The 18,061-nt window shown below is 53.7% G+C and overlaps 1 protein-coding gene across 5 annotated transcripts; it reads right to left on the reverse strand.

Moving 5' to 3' along the window:
• Positions 1 to 1,251: 1,251 nt before the first annotated feature.
• IFFO1 (intermediate filament family orphan 1) lies at positions 1,252 to 16,859 on the reverse strand. 5 transcript variants are annotated; one of them, XR_014318055.1, is made up of 10 exons: positions 16,106 to 16,859; positions 12,274 to 12,334; positions 12,095 to 12,190; positions 11,659 to 11,799; positions 10,558 to 10,742; positions 9,524 to 9,644; positions 8,798 to 8,893; positions 8,534 to 8,664; positions 8,160 to 8,356; positions 1,252 to 6,931 (listed from the first exon to the last, which is right to left on the reverse strand). XR_014318055.1 is itself a non-coding variant. In XM_082766452.1 (9 exons), exons 1-9 carry the CDS (start codon positions 16,855 to 16,857, stop codon positions 8,254 to 8,256), a joined length of 1,662 nt encoding a protein of 553 aa, XP_082622578.1. In that variant the 5' UTR covers positions 16,858 to 16,859; the 3' UTR covers positions 1,252 to 8,253. The 5 variants fall into 5 exon arrangements, 3 of the variants coding, with proteins under 3 accessions (XP_082622578.1, XP_082622577.1, XP_082622576.1); XR_014318056.1 differs by having other exon boundaries at positions 1,252 to 5,172; positions 6,793 to 8,356; XM_082766452.1 differs by having other exon boundaries at positions 1,252 to 8,356; positions 10,558 to 10,718.
• Between the last annotated feature and the right edge of the window lie 1,202 nt (positions 16,860 to 18,061).

An 18,061-nucleotide genomic window follows, 5' to 3' on the forward strand; every position in this document is an offset into this window, starting at 1 on the left:
AAAGGGCAGGTTTTAAGGAAAATATGTGACAAATAAAAAAGGTAGTATTAAAACCTTTTTCAAATGCATCTCAGACACAGGAAAGCTGCCAAAGAGCCGTAAGATGGAATGGGAACATTTAGGGAAGGCCACTGTAGAAAAGTACAAGCGATGTTGTTGCCATGTAGGGGTATTCCCAGATTTTTCCCTCAGCAGAGGTGAGACAAAGACACCATTGCCAACTGAAGTGTCAGGACTTGAGAATATCTCCACGATATGGAGCAGCAACCTGTCAGTACCAAGTGCAAATCTCAGATGGTTTGGGGCATGAAACAGCTCAACAGTTAACTAAGCTGCAATTCATTATGCACACCAGACCTGACAGCAAAGGAATAGAAATTTACAGATGTGATGGCAGATTTTTAGAAAGGCTCACCAAAGAGTCCAGAAAGTAGAGAGAAGTATCAGTTTTACCTCTGTATAAGACAATTCAGCTGAAGCCCAGCATGGTCAGCACCTGGTTGACAGTGAAGCAGTGGGGTAGGCTCCGTGTTGCTTTCATTGCAATAAACTATGCCTCCGAGGTCTGTTTGCACCCTTGGATGCATTTGTCAATGTGATTGCTAGTAAGAACAACTCACGTGTTGAAGAGCAAGTGGATTTAGAAAGGATAAGAGTGGCCAAACCTTTTAAAGGTAGTTTGTAATCTCCAGCTTTTTGGTTACCCTAAGGGCATGCTGACATTTCACTGAATGCATATGGCCTCCAGTCTCCCCAGCTCCTCATAGTCCTTGTATGCCTTTCTCAGCCTGATTAAACAGCCATATAGATCATCCTCATGGGCAAAAACTGTCATTTATCCTTTTTTGAGGAGCTAAAGAGACTAAACTTTTCACTCAGCGCATTTTTCTCCAGCCTGGAATCAGTTAGGCCTCTTTGCTCCAACTACTACAAAACGTGATGGTAACCTGGACAAAACACACCAACGCCAAACAGGAATAAAAGATGTTTAAAGACAGCTGGCTGAGAACTCACATCAGGCTGCTGCTGCCTCAGTCTTTCCAGAGCTCCTGTTGTCCCAGGTACAGTCAAACACTATCATTCCTTGCTCTTAGATTTATCCATGCATAGCTTACATATTGACTATATATGTATGATAACAGAGCCTGTTTTAGCCCTATTTAAAAACTTAAATTATGAAATTATATTTCAATGCCTCTCAGCATTTTGTTTGAGGCATTTACCCCTTTTGGGACTAAAATGGTAGCAGATTTGTCTATCAGCTTCTTCTCCCTCCATGTCCATGCAGACTTCTTCCATCATTTCCTGATTTTTACCTTCCTCCCCACTGGTTTCTCATCGGTTTCCATATGTGGGCTGCCAGGCTCACCACTTAAGTAATTTGTTCACCCATCTGCCCAGTCATTTTTAAATGGATCTTCCCCACTTCATTTAAGAATTGACATCAACAAACCATGAATTTCAGCAGCCAGCACTTTTCATCACCAACGAGATTAGGGTGCTTTCTAAAATGATGTTTGCAGGAAGGCAGCTGCAACAACACTATGTGTTTTTTTTTTTTTTTTTTCCAGGGTCACTCACTCCATCTCCCTCAAGCAGCCTCAGGCATTGTGTAGTGGCTTGTTCACACCACAGCACCCCATGCATTTCTCCCCATCAGAGCGCTCTAGGTCACCTGTACCTGGAAAAGTGAGTGTTCATCCTGAGAAGATCCTATCAAGAATTCGCCTTAATTACTACTGGCTTAGAAAGTGCTTAATTCCCCTATGACCACGTTCTGCTCTTTACAAATATAGAACAGACATATCTGATGAGTACTTCCTTTTTTTTTTCCTTCATTTAGGTTTTTTTTTTTTTTTTTTTTTTTTTTTTTAATCCCCATCAAGAAAAAGGCTTATATTACTGCAAGGATTGATTTTCCTTTAAATATAACTAGAACAATGTGTTAGCATCCTTAGATATCCACCTATAGGTATTTTAGGTATTTATTCTTGAGGTCATCAGCCACTCATGTAACTTTTTTTTATACAGCTCAATTATTTTGTCATCCCTGTATTTGTCTTCCTCCACACACAGTCACTGCAGTTGTTACAATGTTTATTTTATTTTTATTAATTGAGGTAATTTTTTTTTATTACTTTTATTAATTATTTTCAAGTACTACTATCACATGGCCACTTAGTCATGGAATTGTTTTACTGAAAGCTATCTTCTCATGCATACTAAATCACAGATTTTCAGATAACTGAAAAAAAAAAAACCTCTCATCTTCCCAAGGATCTTCCACTTAAATCACAGTTTCCTGATACTTCTCCTAAATAATTCCACTGTAAGAAAAGGCTATATAATACCGCACAGTTCTCTGTTGTGATATTTTTGTCCTGGGTGATATCTTGATTTGTTTCTCACTCAATTCCTTGTCTTTATGCAACCACCAATTCTAACTCAATCTTCATCTGTCATAAGGGCATGTAAAATCATTGCCTTACTTGGGCATGCCATTATTTGTAACTTGCTGAGAAGCTCCCCGTGGCATAGCATATTCTTTAGTATTCCCATCCAAAGTCTCCCATGACAACATAATTTTCCTTTTCACTTGAAGCAGCGAGGTACTTAAGAAATAAATCACTGTGTTTTGTTTGGTGACTGAGGATTATACAAAAAACCTTCCAATGCCTTAATGAACGTGTGTGTCAGATCATAGTGTTTTTACTGTTGGCTCTAGAGGGAATGTGGTTTTTAGCACAGCTTGCAACTGCAATTCATGATTGCCCTTCCCTACTCCACCTTTACCAGTGGGTTAGACTGGTGAGCTGGGAGCTCTGTGATGTGATGTTGAACTTAAAAAATGTCAGTTAATCACATTTCTTCCTGGCCTGAGAACTCTTACTTCCTCTTGCATGTTGCCCAGATGCACTGTCTTCTGCAGAAGCTTAAATTGTTGCCTCTTCCCATGTGTTGTAATATTGATTCAACTTGATTGTGACATGTTTTAGAAGCTGCTAGAACCCCTTTTCCATAGCATTTCCTTAGTATCTTCCTGGCTATTGTAGCTGCTTCCCAAGTTATAAAATCTACACCCTTTCTGTCAGGGGGCCTATAGCATCCTCTCCTTGCTCATGTCCCAAGCAAAAGTGACCCAATCATTTAACAAATTCACATCTAGAACAGTTCTCATAGTCTCATACTTCCTTTGGAAGATTTTCAATGGTGACTGAACTTCCCTTAAGCTGCCTGTAGCCCATCCAGTCCTCCTTGCTGCCTTACCAACTGTTCCCAGCATTAATCACCACCAGTAGGGGCTTGTCAGATGATTTTGTGAGCCTGCCCATGCATCATAAGATGAATCCCCAAGGAGACAGCACTCCACTGTGTTCTGAGTTAATTCTGACCTCTCTTCATGTAGAAGTGGAGTTCTTTGTGTAGAAAGCCTCAGCACGAGTCTGCACCACCCTTGGATGCTCTTAGGATCACTCGACTGCAGCTGGAATCGACAGAGCTGCTGACACAGCCAAGGCTCTGGTGGGGGTTTATCTTCTGGCCTAGCTCCACCTTGGCTGCCTCACAGTAGGACTTCAAACAAGGCCTGCCATCTATTCTCAGCTCTTTTGCAGAGCTGGCAGGCAGATCTCTCCTTAGAAGATCACCACCGCCACCTAAACATAGAAAGAGTTTTGCAGCAGAGGTATGAGGCTCAGGAAAGCCAATCTCCTAGCTTGAATATAGAAGCGAGAGCAAGTTTTTATGCAGCTTTGATTGCTCCTGCCCTCCTAGCTTAGCACAACAACGAGATAAATAGAACACTAAACAGGTTACCAGGGAATGAAAAGCTGCTCCAGTGAAGGCTGTCAGCACCACATTTAGGACCATTAAAGTGATCCTAAAACAGGGAAAAACTATCTCACACAAAGCTGACTCATGGGGCAGGGACAGAGCCTCCAGCAGAAGGTTGCTGGGTGGAAAGCACCACCAGACAGCCGAACAGACAGACAAGAGGCTTTTTCAGTTCTGAGGTATGATCTAAGATAGATGGGACCCAGGAATGAGCAAAGGGAGGGAGAGGGCTCAGACCTGCTTAACAGAAGGAAAAATTACCTGGGCTGTGTAGTGGTTGGGTGACCGAACCCTTCCTAGAGCCTGGAAGAACATCCCCCATCCTCGTGATGAGGTGCAAGGAGGGTGATGCTCCCTGACCTCTCTGTGGGGAAATCTGGTAGTCTTCATGAAGGAACTCAGTGGGCCTATTTTGGCAGCCGGTGTCTTTGGTACGAAAATTCACCTTTCACGTGAAAGAGGGATGAGGAAGGAGAGGCCACTCTGCCTGCCACTGGATCAGGAAGGCAATCAGCAGGGAGACGGGGCTTAGTCCTGCCTTACAGCAAAATGCCTGGCATTGTTTGTTGAAGTGCCTCGCCAAGAGGCTGATCTCAGCACAGCAAGCACAGAGCACAGCAGCCAAGGCAGAGAACTGCGTCCCTCCCTCCAGCTCAAAGGCTGGCAGTCTCCCCTGGTGCCTTATGGAGGCAGGATGCTGACCAAGTGGATATGTCTCAGCTTTTGTATCGAGGGATGATTTTCATGCCACTCCCACTGCTGTTAAATACTTGCACCTGTCCTCACCAACAGTCCAAATGTTGGAGAGGGAGAAGCCATAGCAAACACTGGCACGTTCCCAGGCTGCCACAGTGATTCTGCACCAACACGGACTTCCACAGTGTGGGGAAGCTGAACCAGCCTTCCTAAATACTCAGTGGGAGGGCTCCAACACCAATCCAGAGACATAATTGTAAAACCACGGTCTTTGACAGATGGTCATGTAGATGACCAGACAGCAGTCACATCTGAAGGGTCCTGAGATGGATGCTGGCAGGACAGGCCCAGATGCATCCTTCCATGCGACCCCATTCAGTAAGACACATCCGTGCTTGGACTGTACTTGGGCAACAAACATTCACATTAATACGTGGATGCTGAGATAGGACTTTGTCCTCTGCATGCCAAGGTCCACTCTGGTACACTATGGAGTAGATTAGGCTTAGCTGCAACATGTTCCCAGGTGAGCAGGGTCAGCTGGAGAGTGTGACTGACCTGCTCCTCCAACATTCATTTCATCCACTCATCTGCTGGGTCCAGGATAGGAAAAGGCCCCCTCCATCCAGTGACAAGCTGCCCCTGCAACCAAGATTTTGAGAAAGCTTAGGCCAAACAAAGATTTTGAATGGGTTGTGGTCTGAGGATAAACGAGACTCATGATTATTCCCTATGAGATGACTGCAGGTGTCCACAAAGACTAAGTAGCTAAGACCTGGGTCTCCCCTAGACAATTTGTTCTGATACTGCTTCTTGTCAGCGCTGCAGCGAGGTGTCCTGGAAGAGGGGTGAGGCTGGGGCATCAAGAAGCAACACAGTGCTGAACAGTTCCTAGATACCACAGTTCCAGAGAAAGCATGCTAGCATTCCCCAAGAGGAACAGAGAGGAGCCTACAGAGTAGGGTTATATAAATAGAAGATCCACATCTCCTCATATCCAACATCAAAGATGTGGAGTCACTACTGAAGGATAGGCAGATGCAGGGGAGATTGTCCAACCACCACCAGAGGCTTTGGGCTGTGCTTCCCATGCTGAGAAGTCACAGAGGGAAAGGATCAGCGTTGCATGTCCTGCCAGCGAGATCTCATGAGCTTCCATACTGGTGACGATCAGAACCTGTGACCAGCAATGCAGTTCACCAAAGGACATCATCTTGCAGAAACGTGATGGAGACATCTCAGTTTCACTGCAAATGAGATTCTGACAAGTCGTGTGGGACTGGGATACCCATGCGTCCTGGTGCACGGGTGTCTGACAGCACCAGGTGCTCATCTGGGCAATGATTTCTAGAAGCAGTGATGTTGGTCCTTCTACTCTTCATGCTTGAAATCTCTCAGCATACATTCTTTAGAGTAGTGGATTTCTTAAGCAGCACAGACAGATCAGAGGCCAAGATATGCATGCCATGGATTACACACGGGGAGAGACAGACTTTGCCAGCTAGTCATAGAGATCTCCACATCAGAGAGAGAGCAGAAAATGCTGCAAGGAAATATATGGGAAAGGGGATTTGCATGAACCACAAGAGCCTTCGGGCAGGACAGAAAGCGATCTTTGAGCTACTGTGTGTGAGGCATCATCACTCAAAAGAAAAACCATGGATTAAAGTATTTGGTCTGTTTTCAGTTCTTTTAGGAAGAAAAGATAAAAGGCAAGAGGAAAAGAAATGGAAAGAACCAGGGAAGGTGGCGTGGAGGTAAGGCCACGAGGGTGAATGCCCAGTCTCTCCCGAGACCTCCTGTCTGTGCAACTGCGTATTGCAAGGGCAGGAGGGGAGCACCCCTGTGTTGGCATTAAGCACACTGCTGCATGCAGCAAACATTCTCCCATCTTCTCGGCGATAGGTGAGCGTGGCACTGATCCCAGCAGCAGCAGCAGACCATCAGCTAACGAACCGCAGTGTCCCCATCCCAGCAGCAGTGCCCTGGCCCGGAGGTTTCCTTGCAGCTGGCACAGCCTCACCCTCCCACCCCCAGGAACCAGACCTAACCAGACAGCTTCACGTACGCCGCAACACCAACACGTGCTGTAACACGTCTTGCAGCCGCGCGGGGAGGACCTCACCCTGCTTAAACGCCGACCCTCTGCATCGTGACGTGCAAATGCTCAGGTGCTCATGTGCACGACAGCGTTAGTTACGCAAGCCAAACCTGGGAAGGTAAATTATTGCATTCCCCCAGCCCGTATTTTATCTACCTTACCTAATCTTACGGGTGATCCAAAAAAACTCTACTGTGATCTACTTTATCTTCCCTTCGGGGCCTTTTGCAAGAGGTGTTTTTCTCTGGAGCTTCACCTGCTTTTGCTGTGCAGCCCGGGTCCGCTGATCTGCAGACGACCCTGCAAAACACTGCCTCTCAGCAGGGTACTTTTCCCACCCAAAAACGTCCCGTCACTGCAGGAGGAAGCACAAGGTCCACACGGGTAAAGGCTACAGGAGGTGGTAAGACAGGGGCACCCTCGGTTGGATGCAGAACTGAGGCCAGGTAAGGAGATGCCCTGGGACATCTTGGTATAAAGCTGACGCAGCAGAGGAGAGCCAGCTCTTAGGCAGGACGGTCTGCAAGGCACAAGCCATGTTCAGCTTTGTTTCCTCCACAGGAACACAAACCTCTCCCGTCCCTCAGTATTGCTCAGTCATTCCCCTCAGCAACCAACCTCAGCCTGCTGTCAGCTTTGTCTAAGTGTTTTTTTTTTGTTTGTTTGTTTTTTAAATGGGAATTGGGAGAAAGCTGGAGTGAGGATGCTGGCCTGTGGTGAAGGGGTGCAGACACATCAGAGGAAGGTGCCATTGGCATCAGTGCAGATAAAACAACTCGGTTTGGTTTTATTTTAAGCCTGGAGCCTGGCCCACGCAGTACCAGCGTTATAGGTGGCCCTTTGAGGGCCTTGTAGCTGCCCAAAGAGGGATCTCACCGCCAGCACCTTCCTGCCCGAGGGACGGGAGCATCCCGGGGAGCAGGGCCGGGCAGAGGAGGCCCCGCTTGGAGCAACGCAGCCCTGTGCCTGCTGCAGCCCAGTGAGAGCCCACGCCCGGAGGAGCTGTAGAAAAGGCAACCGTCCCGTTTAATGACCCCTCGCCTCTGTAACAAACGCGCCACCGCCGCGCGCGTGGCAAAGCAAAGTGCACGGTGAGCGGGACTTGGTGTCCCTGCCCCACAGGGAGGGGACAGCGGCGGTGCCCGGTGCGGTGCCAGGCTCACCCCAGCGCCCAGGGAGCAGCGAGGGCTCGGTCCAGTTGGCACCAGTGTCGGGTCCAGTTTGCAGGGAGGCACAGCTCGGGTTCGGCTCCTGCGCGGCATGAGGAGGGCAGGGGGCAGGCCAGGTGCACCGGGGCAGAGCCCGGAGGAGGTGGGTTTGGAGGGCCTGGGGGACAGGTCCTGGAGAGCGCCGCCGTGGCAGGTTTTGGGGCCACCCTGCTCGAACCGCAGGTAAACCGAAGCAGGGAGAAGGAGCAGAGAAAGGGCTGGAGGACGAGCGGCCCAGACAGGGTCTACCTAGCTATTCCCATTCGCAAGACACCTGGCGGAAGGCGGATCTGCCCCGAGGCAGGGTGACAGGCGTTTACCAGCAGCTCCGTGTCCCTGACAGTCTCTCCCAGGCGCGGCTCAGACACCCCCCTGCCAGGAGCGGAGGGCCGGGGGGAGCGGGGCCTCCCCTCATTATCTGATGGAAGCGTCGCTGGGGGGATCCCGGTCGGACTCCTCGCTCTCCTCGTTGGGCGCTGACTCGCTGGTGGAGGCCGGGGTGAAGGCAGGAGACTTTCTGCAGAGGATAAAGGGCATGGCGGTGTCAGGGGGAGCCCCAGCAGACACGGCACCATGCACGGAGGCTGCTCACTGGGAGTCCAACAGCCCCAGCCCCGGGACCTGCCCTCTCCCCACCCCACACAGGACTGGTGCTACTGGCTGCTACCACGGGTATCTCAGCCCTCCTGCTCACCTGTCCCCAGACTGGGTGATGAGCCGCCGGCAAGTCTCCATCTGCACGTCCAGACCTCGCTTCATGCTGCACATCTCCATGTATTCGTGCAGGTGCCGGTTCATGTCGTTCTTGGCCGTGGCCAGCTCCAGCTGCCAAAGGGAGATGGTGCAGAGATAAGCCCAGGGCACGCCACAGAGCAGAGCAGGGGGCAGGGCCAGATCCTCCAGGGAGAAACCCGCTCCCCCCATTTCCCACCCTTCTGTCACTCCCTCCTCCTCACACCTCTATTTGGTCGATGGTTTCCTGGTACTCCTTCTCACGGCTCTTGAACAACGACTCTGTGTCCTTGATCACCTTCTCCAGGCTGTCATCCTGTTGCTGGGGAGAGCAGAAAGCACGTTTAGAGGCAGGCAAGTGTCCAGCGTGATGAACCAGGGGAAAGAGAGAGAGATCAGAGAGAGAACCGGCAGCAATGAACAAAAGAAGAAAATTCATGAGCGATATAGCCAGGGTGACAGAGAGGACATGAATCAGTCCTGTCAACACATGGCAGAGAGACCTGAGACATGCCACACTGGATAGCAAACACATCAGCCCAGAAAAAAGCTCATCAAAGCCAGAAACTTTGGAGAACACAGCTGCTGCCTTGATGCCCTGCACACAGAGTGTGTTCAAGCACTACATGTCCCCAGTTGCACCACTGAGGTTCAAAGGTACAAGGTATCAGGGGCATTGGCCAGATTTTGGGGCCTCAGTTTGGGCAGAGTTGCTGCCCTAGATGTGATGTGGGCAGAGAGAGAGACAGAGAGAGAGCTACAACAGCTCAGCACAGCTTGAAGATCCAGCCGGGACTGGGGAAAGCATCTGCATGGGCCTCTGAGTGACAAAGGGGCTCTGAAGCTTGGTCACCAAACAAACACCTCCCCAGGCTCCAGCAGGACCGAGCACCCCAAAAAGCAAGCACAAGCCCAGGGCGAAACCCAAGAGGGAGGCTGGCACCACCGTTACCTCCCCCTGCACCTCTGCAGCAGCAATGGCGTATCCGGAGAAGTCCTCCCAGAGCAGCAGCGTCTCTTCCGTCTCCTCCCACGTGAGGCTGTCACAGTCATCTTCGAAGTCGTATTCCCTCCTGGGGGTGAGGGGATGGCACGTCAGCACCAGGCAGAAACACCCTCACGGGGAGGACAGGCAGGGCAGGGGGTTGTGCTGGCGCTGAAACCCTTGCCCCCGCTCGTGGGCAGGGCTGCAGCTCTTGGATGTCTGCGTGTGGGTGAGCTCAGGCATGCCCAAAGCCGACAGCTGACAGGGAAGGGGCCAGCTTTATGGTCAGGAGCCTCAAACCGAGGCAGTGACTCAAAAAATCCAGGAGCAGTGGTGAGAGGAGGGGCAGGGACAGAGGGAGGGTGGCTCAGCACTGCTGCTCAGCAGGCACGTGCTGCCCACGAGGGCATTGCCATGGAGGAGAAGGCACAAGGGGGACTGAAACAAGCCCTAACAGGATAATTAAACATCCTCAGGAGGCTGTGGGGATGGGAGTGGGCTGCAAGCACCCAGGGACAGGAGGGCAGAGCTACAGAGTGCAACCAGGCACCGGGAGCAGCATCCTCCCCACAGCCAAGGAGGGCTCAGGAGCTGGTCGGTCCCACCTTGGTGCAGCCACAGGGCACAGGGCACAAACGCCAGCCCTGATGGAGCTCCCACCTCACCCTCACCCTGAAACAGGAGCTGCAGACTGCCCCCGTCCCTTACCTCCCCAGCCACCAGCCTGCATGTCCAGGGTGCCCACAGGGGAACCTGGTGCCCAGCGGGGTGGAGAAGAGCCAGGAGGACACGCACCACCACAGAGCCTCTCCCCTTGGGAGCACGGCCCCGGGGGCAGCCCAAAGCCACAGCCCACAGCCGGGTGGGCCATGCAGCCCCTCGGGTGGTGGGGCTGGGGCTCAGCACCACGCCGGGAGCGGGGCAGCTTGCCCAAGCACCTTGCTGGAGGTGGGACAGCAGAGGAAAGGCTCTCTGCAAGAGTGAGGCCGGGCCGCACTCACAGCTGGTTCAGCATCCTCTGCATTTCCTCATTGATACTCATGGCCGTGGTCTCATCCTCCTCCTCCTCTTCAGGCTTCCTGGAGGCATCGCTCTCTGACAGCGACGTGTCTTCATCGCTCACCTGCTTGCGCTCCCGCTTCCGCCCCACCGAGGCTGGGACCTTAACGGGAGACAAGTGCAGAGACTACAGAAACGAGGCCGGGTCCGAGGTCGGGAGTAGGTAGTTGAGAGGAGATGGAGGGAGAAGGAATGGCGGAGGGACAGAAAGACAGGGAATGAGAGAGAGAGAGAGAGAAAGGAAGAAAGGAAAGAAGGAGAGAGAGAGAGAGAGAGAGAGAGACGGGCTTATTATGATCAGGTTGAAGATGGTGCAATGAATAAAATATGGCTTTAGCATTTTCCAAAATTAAAACTAAGCAACCAAAGATGAATTCTATGAATTTGATGAGACAAACAATGAGGTTTTATTGCAGAAGAACTCAAAAACACCCACCACCCTAGACCAGAAACAGAGGGCAACACAGCGACAGAAACGGGAAAAAAGAGACAGTCTAAAAAAAGTGAAACATGTCCGTATTTACAGTCCAACCTTATAGAAAGCTTATAATTTGTACAATTTCTCAACTGAATGAAACTAACCAGTTGCTTCTGTAGGAAAAAAAGAGACAGAAATGCAGCAACATCCAGAAAGAGGAAAGAGACAGAGACAGAGAAGAGTGACAGAGAAGATGACGGAGAGGGGAAGGGGAAGGAGAGAGATGGAGTTAGAGACAGACACTCAAGAAATTTGTCTCCCTCCTGCAGCTGCTCCCCTATCGCTGTGGTGTCTCAGGGCCCAACACAACAGATTGGCAAGAGGTCGAGGGGCCTGCTGACGCTTGAAGCAACGTTTGGAGCTCTCAGACTCCTCTCCATGCCCTTTTGTCTGATGCTCCCAAAGCACAGCATCCAGGAGAGACCGAGAGCAAGGGACCACGAGGAGTAAGGGGCAGGGTGACCAAGCGTCTCCCCTAGCGGGGTCCTGTTGCTGTCTCTTCTACCTCCTTTGGGAACTCCGCTCCCCAGAGCTGGCTGCCGAGCCTGGGACAGGCGCATCTCACCTGAAACATCTTGATCATGTCCTCGCAGTTCCGCTGCTGCGCCACGTCGCACAGCTTGGCAGTGATGTCGATGCGCCGGCAGATGTCCATGTCCACCTTCATGGCCTTCTCCTGGATCTTCGTGTCCAGCTCTGTGATGTTCTGAACCCGCAGCGACCGTCACAGCACCGCGAGGGAGGGACAGAGGAGGAGGGTTAGGCAAGGCAAACGGCAGCCAGACCCCCACGTTCCCCTGGCAAGATAATTCCCCTGTGTTATAGGGCTGGGCCTGTGCTCACTGCACCCAGGACCACCTCTGTCTGGTGGTGATGTGCCCCACCACGGGGCTCTGAGCCAGCACAGATGCCTTTCCATACAGGTCTGCTGTTTGAGGAAGCACACCGCAGCCTGGACCCCACCACTCCCGCAGGACACCCGCTGCTGCCTGCAGACTCACATTGCTCATCAGTCCCTTGAAGACAACAAGCTCTGCCTTGAGCTGCTCCACCTTCATGGCCAGTTCTTCTTGGCACGCTTCAGCCTCTTGGGCTTCCTGCACCCAGGGCAGAAGGAGAGAGACGTGCACATCAGCGAGGGGCAGCCGGGGAGCAGGGGAAAAGGGGCGGCGATGCTCACCTCCTGCAGCTCAGTGACTCGGTCCTGAAGCTGGACACGCACTGTGTACTCCTCTTCCCATCTAGGGAGAGAAACGTGCGGGTCAGATCCCACCCGCCTCGCATCGCGGGCTGCTGGAGAGGACGGGGTGGCAGCTGCTCACCCCAAAGCTATCTCGGAGGGGGCGAGGGTGGCAGCAGGGTGGGAGGGAGGACGTGCCCAGGAATGCATTGCCGTTTGTTTCCAGGCAGCCACAGCTGCCAAACGCCCGTCAGCCCTCCTGGCCACAAAGCCAGCTCCGCAATGCTCTTCGCTGACCTCACGCTGGGCTGGCCAGCGGCTCCCGTGGTGGGGGGAGCTGGGGACACCAACCGCAGGCTCCACGCAGCAGCTGCAACACGTGGGAAGGGGCTTGGAGCTTCTGCGGGTACTGCGGAGCTGCACCCACCTGCACCACATTCGTGGCTGCATTTGTGGGGCTGCATTTGTGGGGCTGCCCTTTGGAAACACAAAACTCGATATAATATCAGGCCATGTTACGCGGCTGTGCTGCGCTTCGATGTGAAGGTTAGAATAAAAAACTGTTTTTATCCTGCAAGGAGGAGTGATGGATTGGCCCGGTTTTGTGCCAGGTTGCACCACGTTAGCCCACGGATTGATCGGGTCGGGTGGTGGGAACCGCATTAGGCTTTGCAAAAAGCTCTGCAGAAGACCACAGAAGGCTGAGCTGCAAGGTGCCCAGGACCACGTCACCCAGCAGCAGACTCCACCGTGTTTTGCAGCCATGAGATCATCGTCTTGGGCCATGTTGCGGCGCTGGCCTGGCCCGTGTTCATCTGGGAGGCTGTACTACTGTTTGCTAAATGACAATCAGGGAGAGCAAATGGGTTGGCACGTGCCTTGTGCCCACTGCTGCCCCGTGCGATGCAGCGTGCTACATGTCCTACCCCTGGCTCTCCTGGGACAGTAGGATTTCTCTGGGAAAGCAACCAGAGCTGGGCCCTGCCTGGTGCTGGGAGCTCTGCTTTCTGCTTAATGCCTGCAAGCAGTGATGGACCCAGATTTCAAATGGCGTGAGGACACGAAAAACCTCTTCTCCCACTTGCTTACACTAAGGATGGAAAATAAGTCCTGAGGACCAGGAAACCAGAGAGCTCATTGAAAGTCCTCGCTCTTGTTATTGTAGGGTAAGAAGACAATCTGATGATTTGGGCGAGTCCTGACTTATGAATTTCCAAGCTCTTTAAGCTCGCAGTGCTTCTCCTTATTCAAACAGGGACAAAGGGTGCGCTCCTAGCGTTGGTTTTATCCCACAGCTCCAGAAGGGGAGGCAAAGGGGTTTTGCATCCCTTTGCGGGAAGAAAAAGACAAAGAGGGAGGGGAAGAGAAAGCCCAAAGGTATGATTTTCCTTATATGGGAACTGCTCAAACAAGGCCTCTGTCCCAGGGGAGAAAATGCATTCCATCATTTAAAAAAAAATTGTCAGCATCTTCCTCAGCATGGAGCTCACTCGCTGTTTGGGTCTCCACCTCCCTCTGGGTCTCTGTACAGCCCGGACTTCCAAAACCTTGGAAGAATTCGTTTCACATGGATGCCACAGAAGACGAGCACAGATCAGATAAATGCTGATCTAATGGCAGAGAGCAAGAACGGTTCGCCCCAAGAGCGAGGAATCTGCATGCCCATCCTTTTACGAACCCCTCTCCCGCGCGCTTGCCTCCTGCCTGGCTCCGTTTCCCTCTTCTGTTCTGCAATGCACCACTCCTAATAATAACCCGACTGCATCACTGCACCCACAGCCCGGAGCAGCCAGGAGCCTCTGCCAGGTTGCTGCTGGTCGGATCCAGGCTTTGCCACACAGCCCCAGCTCGCAGCCTCCTTGCTCCACCATCACCACGCCAGGGGGACAGGCGTCCTTCCTGTGCCACCATGGCACAGCGACGTGCCCAAAGGGAGAGGGCAGACAGCAAGGTCCTGGCAGCAGCAAACCCAAGAACCTTTAAAAATGCTGTTCACTGCAGGTACCAGGTGCCTGGCTGCATGTTTATGGCAGGCTGGTGCTGCTGGATGTCCCTCTGACTACTCGGTGCTGGAAGCTGCGCGTTTCCCTCTCTCCTGCTATTTTTGAGCTACGTGGCACACCTTGCTGGAGGGCAATTGCAGCGTGTGTGTGTGCTCCAAAGGCCTCTTGACCCACGCAGGATGCAAATGGCTGCCTGGGGACACCACCATCCACGTTGTCCCCACGGCAGCCCACAGCAGTCCCTGCTCCTGCGCAGGCAAGGGGAGTGTTGGGGTTGGCCCTCAGCACAGACAAGAGCACGGAAACGGGATCCTCCTCTCCCGTCCCCTGTTTGGGACCCGGTATAGGAAAGGGTCTGGGGGTGGGGTCTGCTTCCTCCCAGCTCCTGGTAACACCGTCCAAAAATAGACCCCACCACCAACATTGGCCCACGGCAGCTCGTCCCCGCTGCCTCGGTCACTGCCCCAGCGGGCTTTACCAAAACCTGCTTTCCCAGGCGGGACAACCACCAGGAGCTCTCCTTTCTTCCCAGGTTTCATCAGCACCAACCAACAAAACAGAGTCAGGCACTCCCAAGCCCAGCAGCTTACAGGCTCACAAGCCCAGACAGAGGCTTTGGCATCCCAGCTGTACCTAAACGCCGTCTCCCTTCCTGCTTCGGCGCTCTCTCCACTTTCCCTTTCCAAAAAGGTGGCTCCGCGCCCAGCTCAGGTTGCCCTGATGCAGCACTAGCTCCGGGCTATCTGATCCAAAAAACGCAGCGCAAGGCGAGCAGACCACCCCCGGGGAAGGAACCCGACCCGTGCTTAATAAAAAGGCCTTAGGTGCACAGAAAAGCAGAGGCGATCAGCAGGACAGATGGGGCGCCACCTTTCCTCCTGCAATCCTCTTTTGGTGCCGTTGGAGCACTGGCCATGCAATAGTCACGTCTACTCAGCCTTATAAAGCCAAAAACATAAGGTGTCATCTCAGATCCTAAGCCCCAATTTTGGCACCAGACCCCACAGCCCCAAGGCACCGGCCAGCAGTATGGTTCCCTTGGGTAACGCGCTGTGTTTGGCTCCTTTGGGTGAGCACTTAAGCACTAAGTGCTTCTACAGCATCACGAAGCGATTTATCCTCTTCAGGAGTCAGATGCTGGGGCAGCAAGCAGCCAGTGACTGCCCTGCCCTGCCCGCTGCTCTCCCCCAGGCCCTGACCCAGCACTGCCGGCTCGCTGCCTGAGCTCACCCTGCGTGCAGGTCCTGGAGCAGCCTCACCAACTGCCCTGAAAACACCTGGTGGGATGGATACTGCTGGGGAATGCCCCTGCCTGGCTGCGAGAGCACGGGAGGAAGGAAAGGGCCTGGAGGACCCAGCCACCCAAGGGTTTCTCAGCACATCCCCACGTATCCAGAGCCCTCCTTCTCCTCCTAGCCTCCTCCTACCCAAACCTGCTCTGCTCCTGCCCCGCTGCGCCTTCACCTTCCTCACCTACTCTCCGGCTGCTCCTCCTTCCTAAGCGTCTCCAGATGCCCTCCCCTTTCAAACCCCAGCTCCTGGCGTCCCGCTATTCCTTCACCACCCGAGTCCCCGCTTGGGAAGGCGCTTCTCCTCCAGGTGCTGGGCTGAGAAGCCAGAAAACGCATCCTGAGGGCATTCAAACACCAGGAGCAGAGCGAGGAGATCCGAACGCTGAGAGCTGATTTTGGGGTCCACCATCCCTTTTGCTTTGCCACGCTCGTGTTTCCCAGACCCCAAGGCTCCAGAGGAGGGCTGAGGAGAGGCTGCCAGCCTGTCCCACACCACCCCGGCTGGGTGAAGCCCCCCGGCCACCCCCTGCTCCTCACCTGCGCTTGTACTCGTCGCGCTCCCTCTTCACCTTGGCCAGCACGTTGTAGAGGGCCCGGATCTCGGGCGTGATGGTGTCGATCTGCACGCCCACCCCGTCCGGGTGGATCCAGGACACCCCGGGGCCCTGCACCAAGGTGGTCTCCGGCCCCGGCCCCAACCTCCGAGCCTGCGAGAAGGACCAGATGGTGCCGGGCATGAAGCGGGACGAGGCGGCCAAGGGCGGCGGCGCCTGGGCGGGGGCGCCGGGGTGGCAGCCGGGGGAGCCCAGCGGCCGTGCGGGGCCGCAGAGGGCGGCGGGCCGGGTGCCCCCCAGCCCTAACCCTAAACCCAGCGGCCGGATGGGCCCCACTAAGCCGGTCTGCACCGCCTGGTCGCGGCGAGGGGGGCCGCGGGGGCGGCCGCCTTCATCCAGCGCCTGCTGCAGCTGCTTCTCCAGCTGCCGGTTGCGCCGCTCCAGCTCGTGGACCTTGGCCAGGAAGCAGCGGAACCGCAGGTTGAGGGTCTTCAGCACGCTGATGTTGGAGCCCAGGTCGTTGCGGAGGGCCATGGCGGCGGGCGGCGGGGGGAACGGGGCGGCGGAGGAGGAGGAGGAGGAGGAGGAAGGCGCCAGGAGGGGGGTCGGGGCGCCCCGCTCCGCCGCGAAGGGCTCGGCGGGGCGCGGGGAGGGCAGCGGCGGCGGCTCGGGGCCGGGCAGCCCCTGCTGCTCCTGCGGCAGCAGGAAGAGGTTGGGGCCGAGCAGCGGGTTCATGGCTGCGGCGGGACGGGGCCGGGCTCGGGGGGGAACGCACGGGGGGAGCGGGGGCCGGCCCCGGCGGCGGGGGCGCGGCTTCCGCTGCGGATGGGATGCGGCGGCGGCGGCGGAAGGCAGCGGCGCTGCTCGCAAGCCTCCGGTTTTATCGGCTCACACTCAGCAGGGGCACTGCTGGCCCCCAAGGTGGTTCCACAGCGCATCTGGCTGCGCTGCGTCTCTTAGGTAGATTGCATGTTAAAATCATGTCCCTTTCCCTGCCCCTTTGAGATGCTCCCAGGTCACAGAGCCTTTTAGTGCATCCTCCTGGCACAGGTGCTTCAGATGAAACATATTGCCTCAGTTACTCAAATTAGCTCCAGTGCTTTCCTTAACACTGTCATTTTGAGACATACATGATGCTGGTGAGTATAACATCCCCGTGTAACCCAACTCCCTAATGTTACAATCTCATTCGCACCAGGCTCTGCTGGAACTGCGTGTCCAGCGTGAGATCTTCAAGTCTTGCAACTTCCGAGATGCTGCACTTTAACCCGCCCCTAAAATTGCTTCTGTCTACAGCTAGAGGCTGCAATGAGCACACAGCTTGTGGACACGTTTCTGCCTAGTAAAGCCAGCAGCCCAGAGGTAGTTACCTAGATTTGGGTGCAGAAGGACTGGCAGCAGAAGCTGGGAAATCACCATACTAACCTATCCCCAATGTCGCTATCTACCAGCAAAGGAGGTAAAGGATTTTATTTAAAGAGAGAGAGAAATGCCTTAAGCACCAGCCCAGCTGTGTAGCCAGCTCTCATATGTGAAGGCAGCTCTAGGTGCCTTTACTCTTCTCAGCACTGTGTCTTTGGCTAAGCCAGGCAGGTCGGACACACAGACATCCTCTGCGCAGGCTCTCCAAGTTCTGCCTGTTAGGAACACGGATGGACAGCTTAGATGAGCAAAACTCTACTGCTGTAAGCTCCTTGAAGTGTATCCACGTGGTTATGTACAACAAGAGCCAGTGCTCTGGGATCTAAATGTTGTGCCCAAATTCCTGAAACACGCAGTATTTCAGTCCCTTCCTCTGGATGTAGCCTGACAAGACAACACTGCTGCAGGCTGCAAACCCTGTGTTGAGCACAACATCACTGCCATCAGTGATAGACCTATATTGCCGTTAGATTTTTTTATGTTTCCATTATGCCTTCAATATTGTCTTCAGCTTCTC

The sequence above is a fragment of the Aythya marila genome, assembly GCF_965140915.1.
Source record: "Aythya marila genome assembly, chromosome: 1".
Classification (NCBI taxonomy): Eukaryota; Metazoa; Chordata; class Aves; order Anseriformes; family Anatidae; genus Aythya; species Aythya marila.

Excerpts from the sequence above, each read along its gene's own strand:
- IFFO1 (XM_082766450.1), bottom strand. The coding sequence starts at position 16,857 with ATGAACCCGCTGCTCGGCCCCAACCTCTTCCTGCTGCCGCAGGAGCAG. Across the intron at positions 11,800-12,094 it reads TCAAGGGACTGATGAGCAAT|AACATCACAGAGCTGGACAC; the intron begins GTGAGTCTGCAG and ends CTGCGGGTTCAG. Across the intron at positions 8,665-8,797 it reads AAACCATCGACCAAATAGAG|CTGGAGCTGGCCACGGCCAA; the intron begins GTGTGAGGAGGA and ends TCCCTTTGGCAG.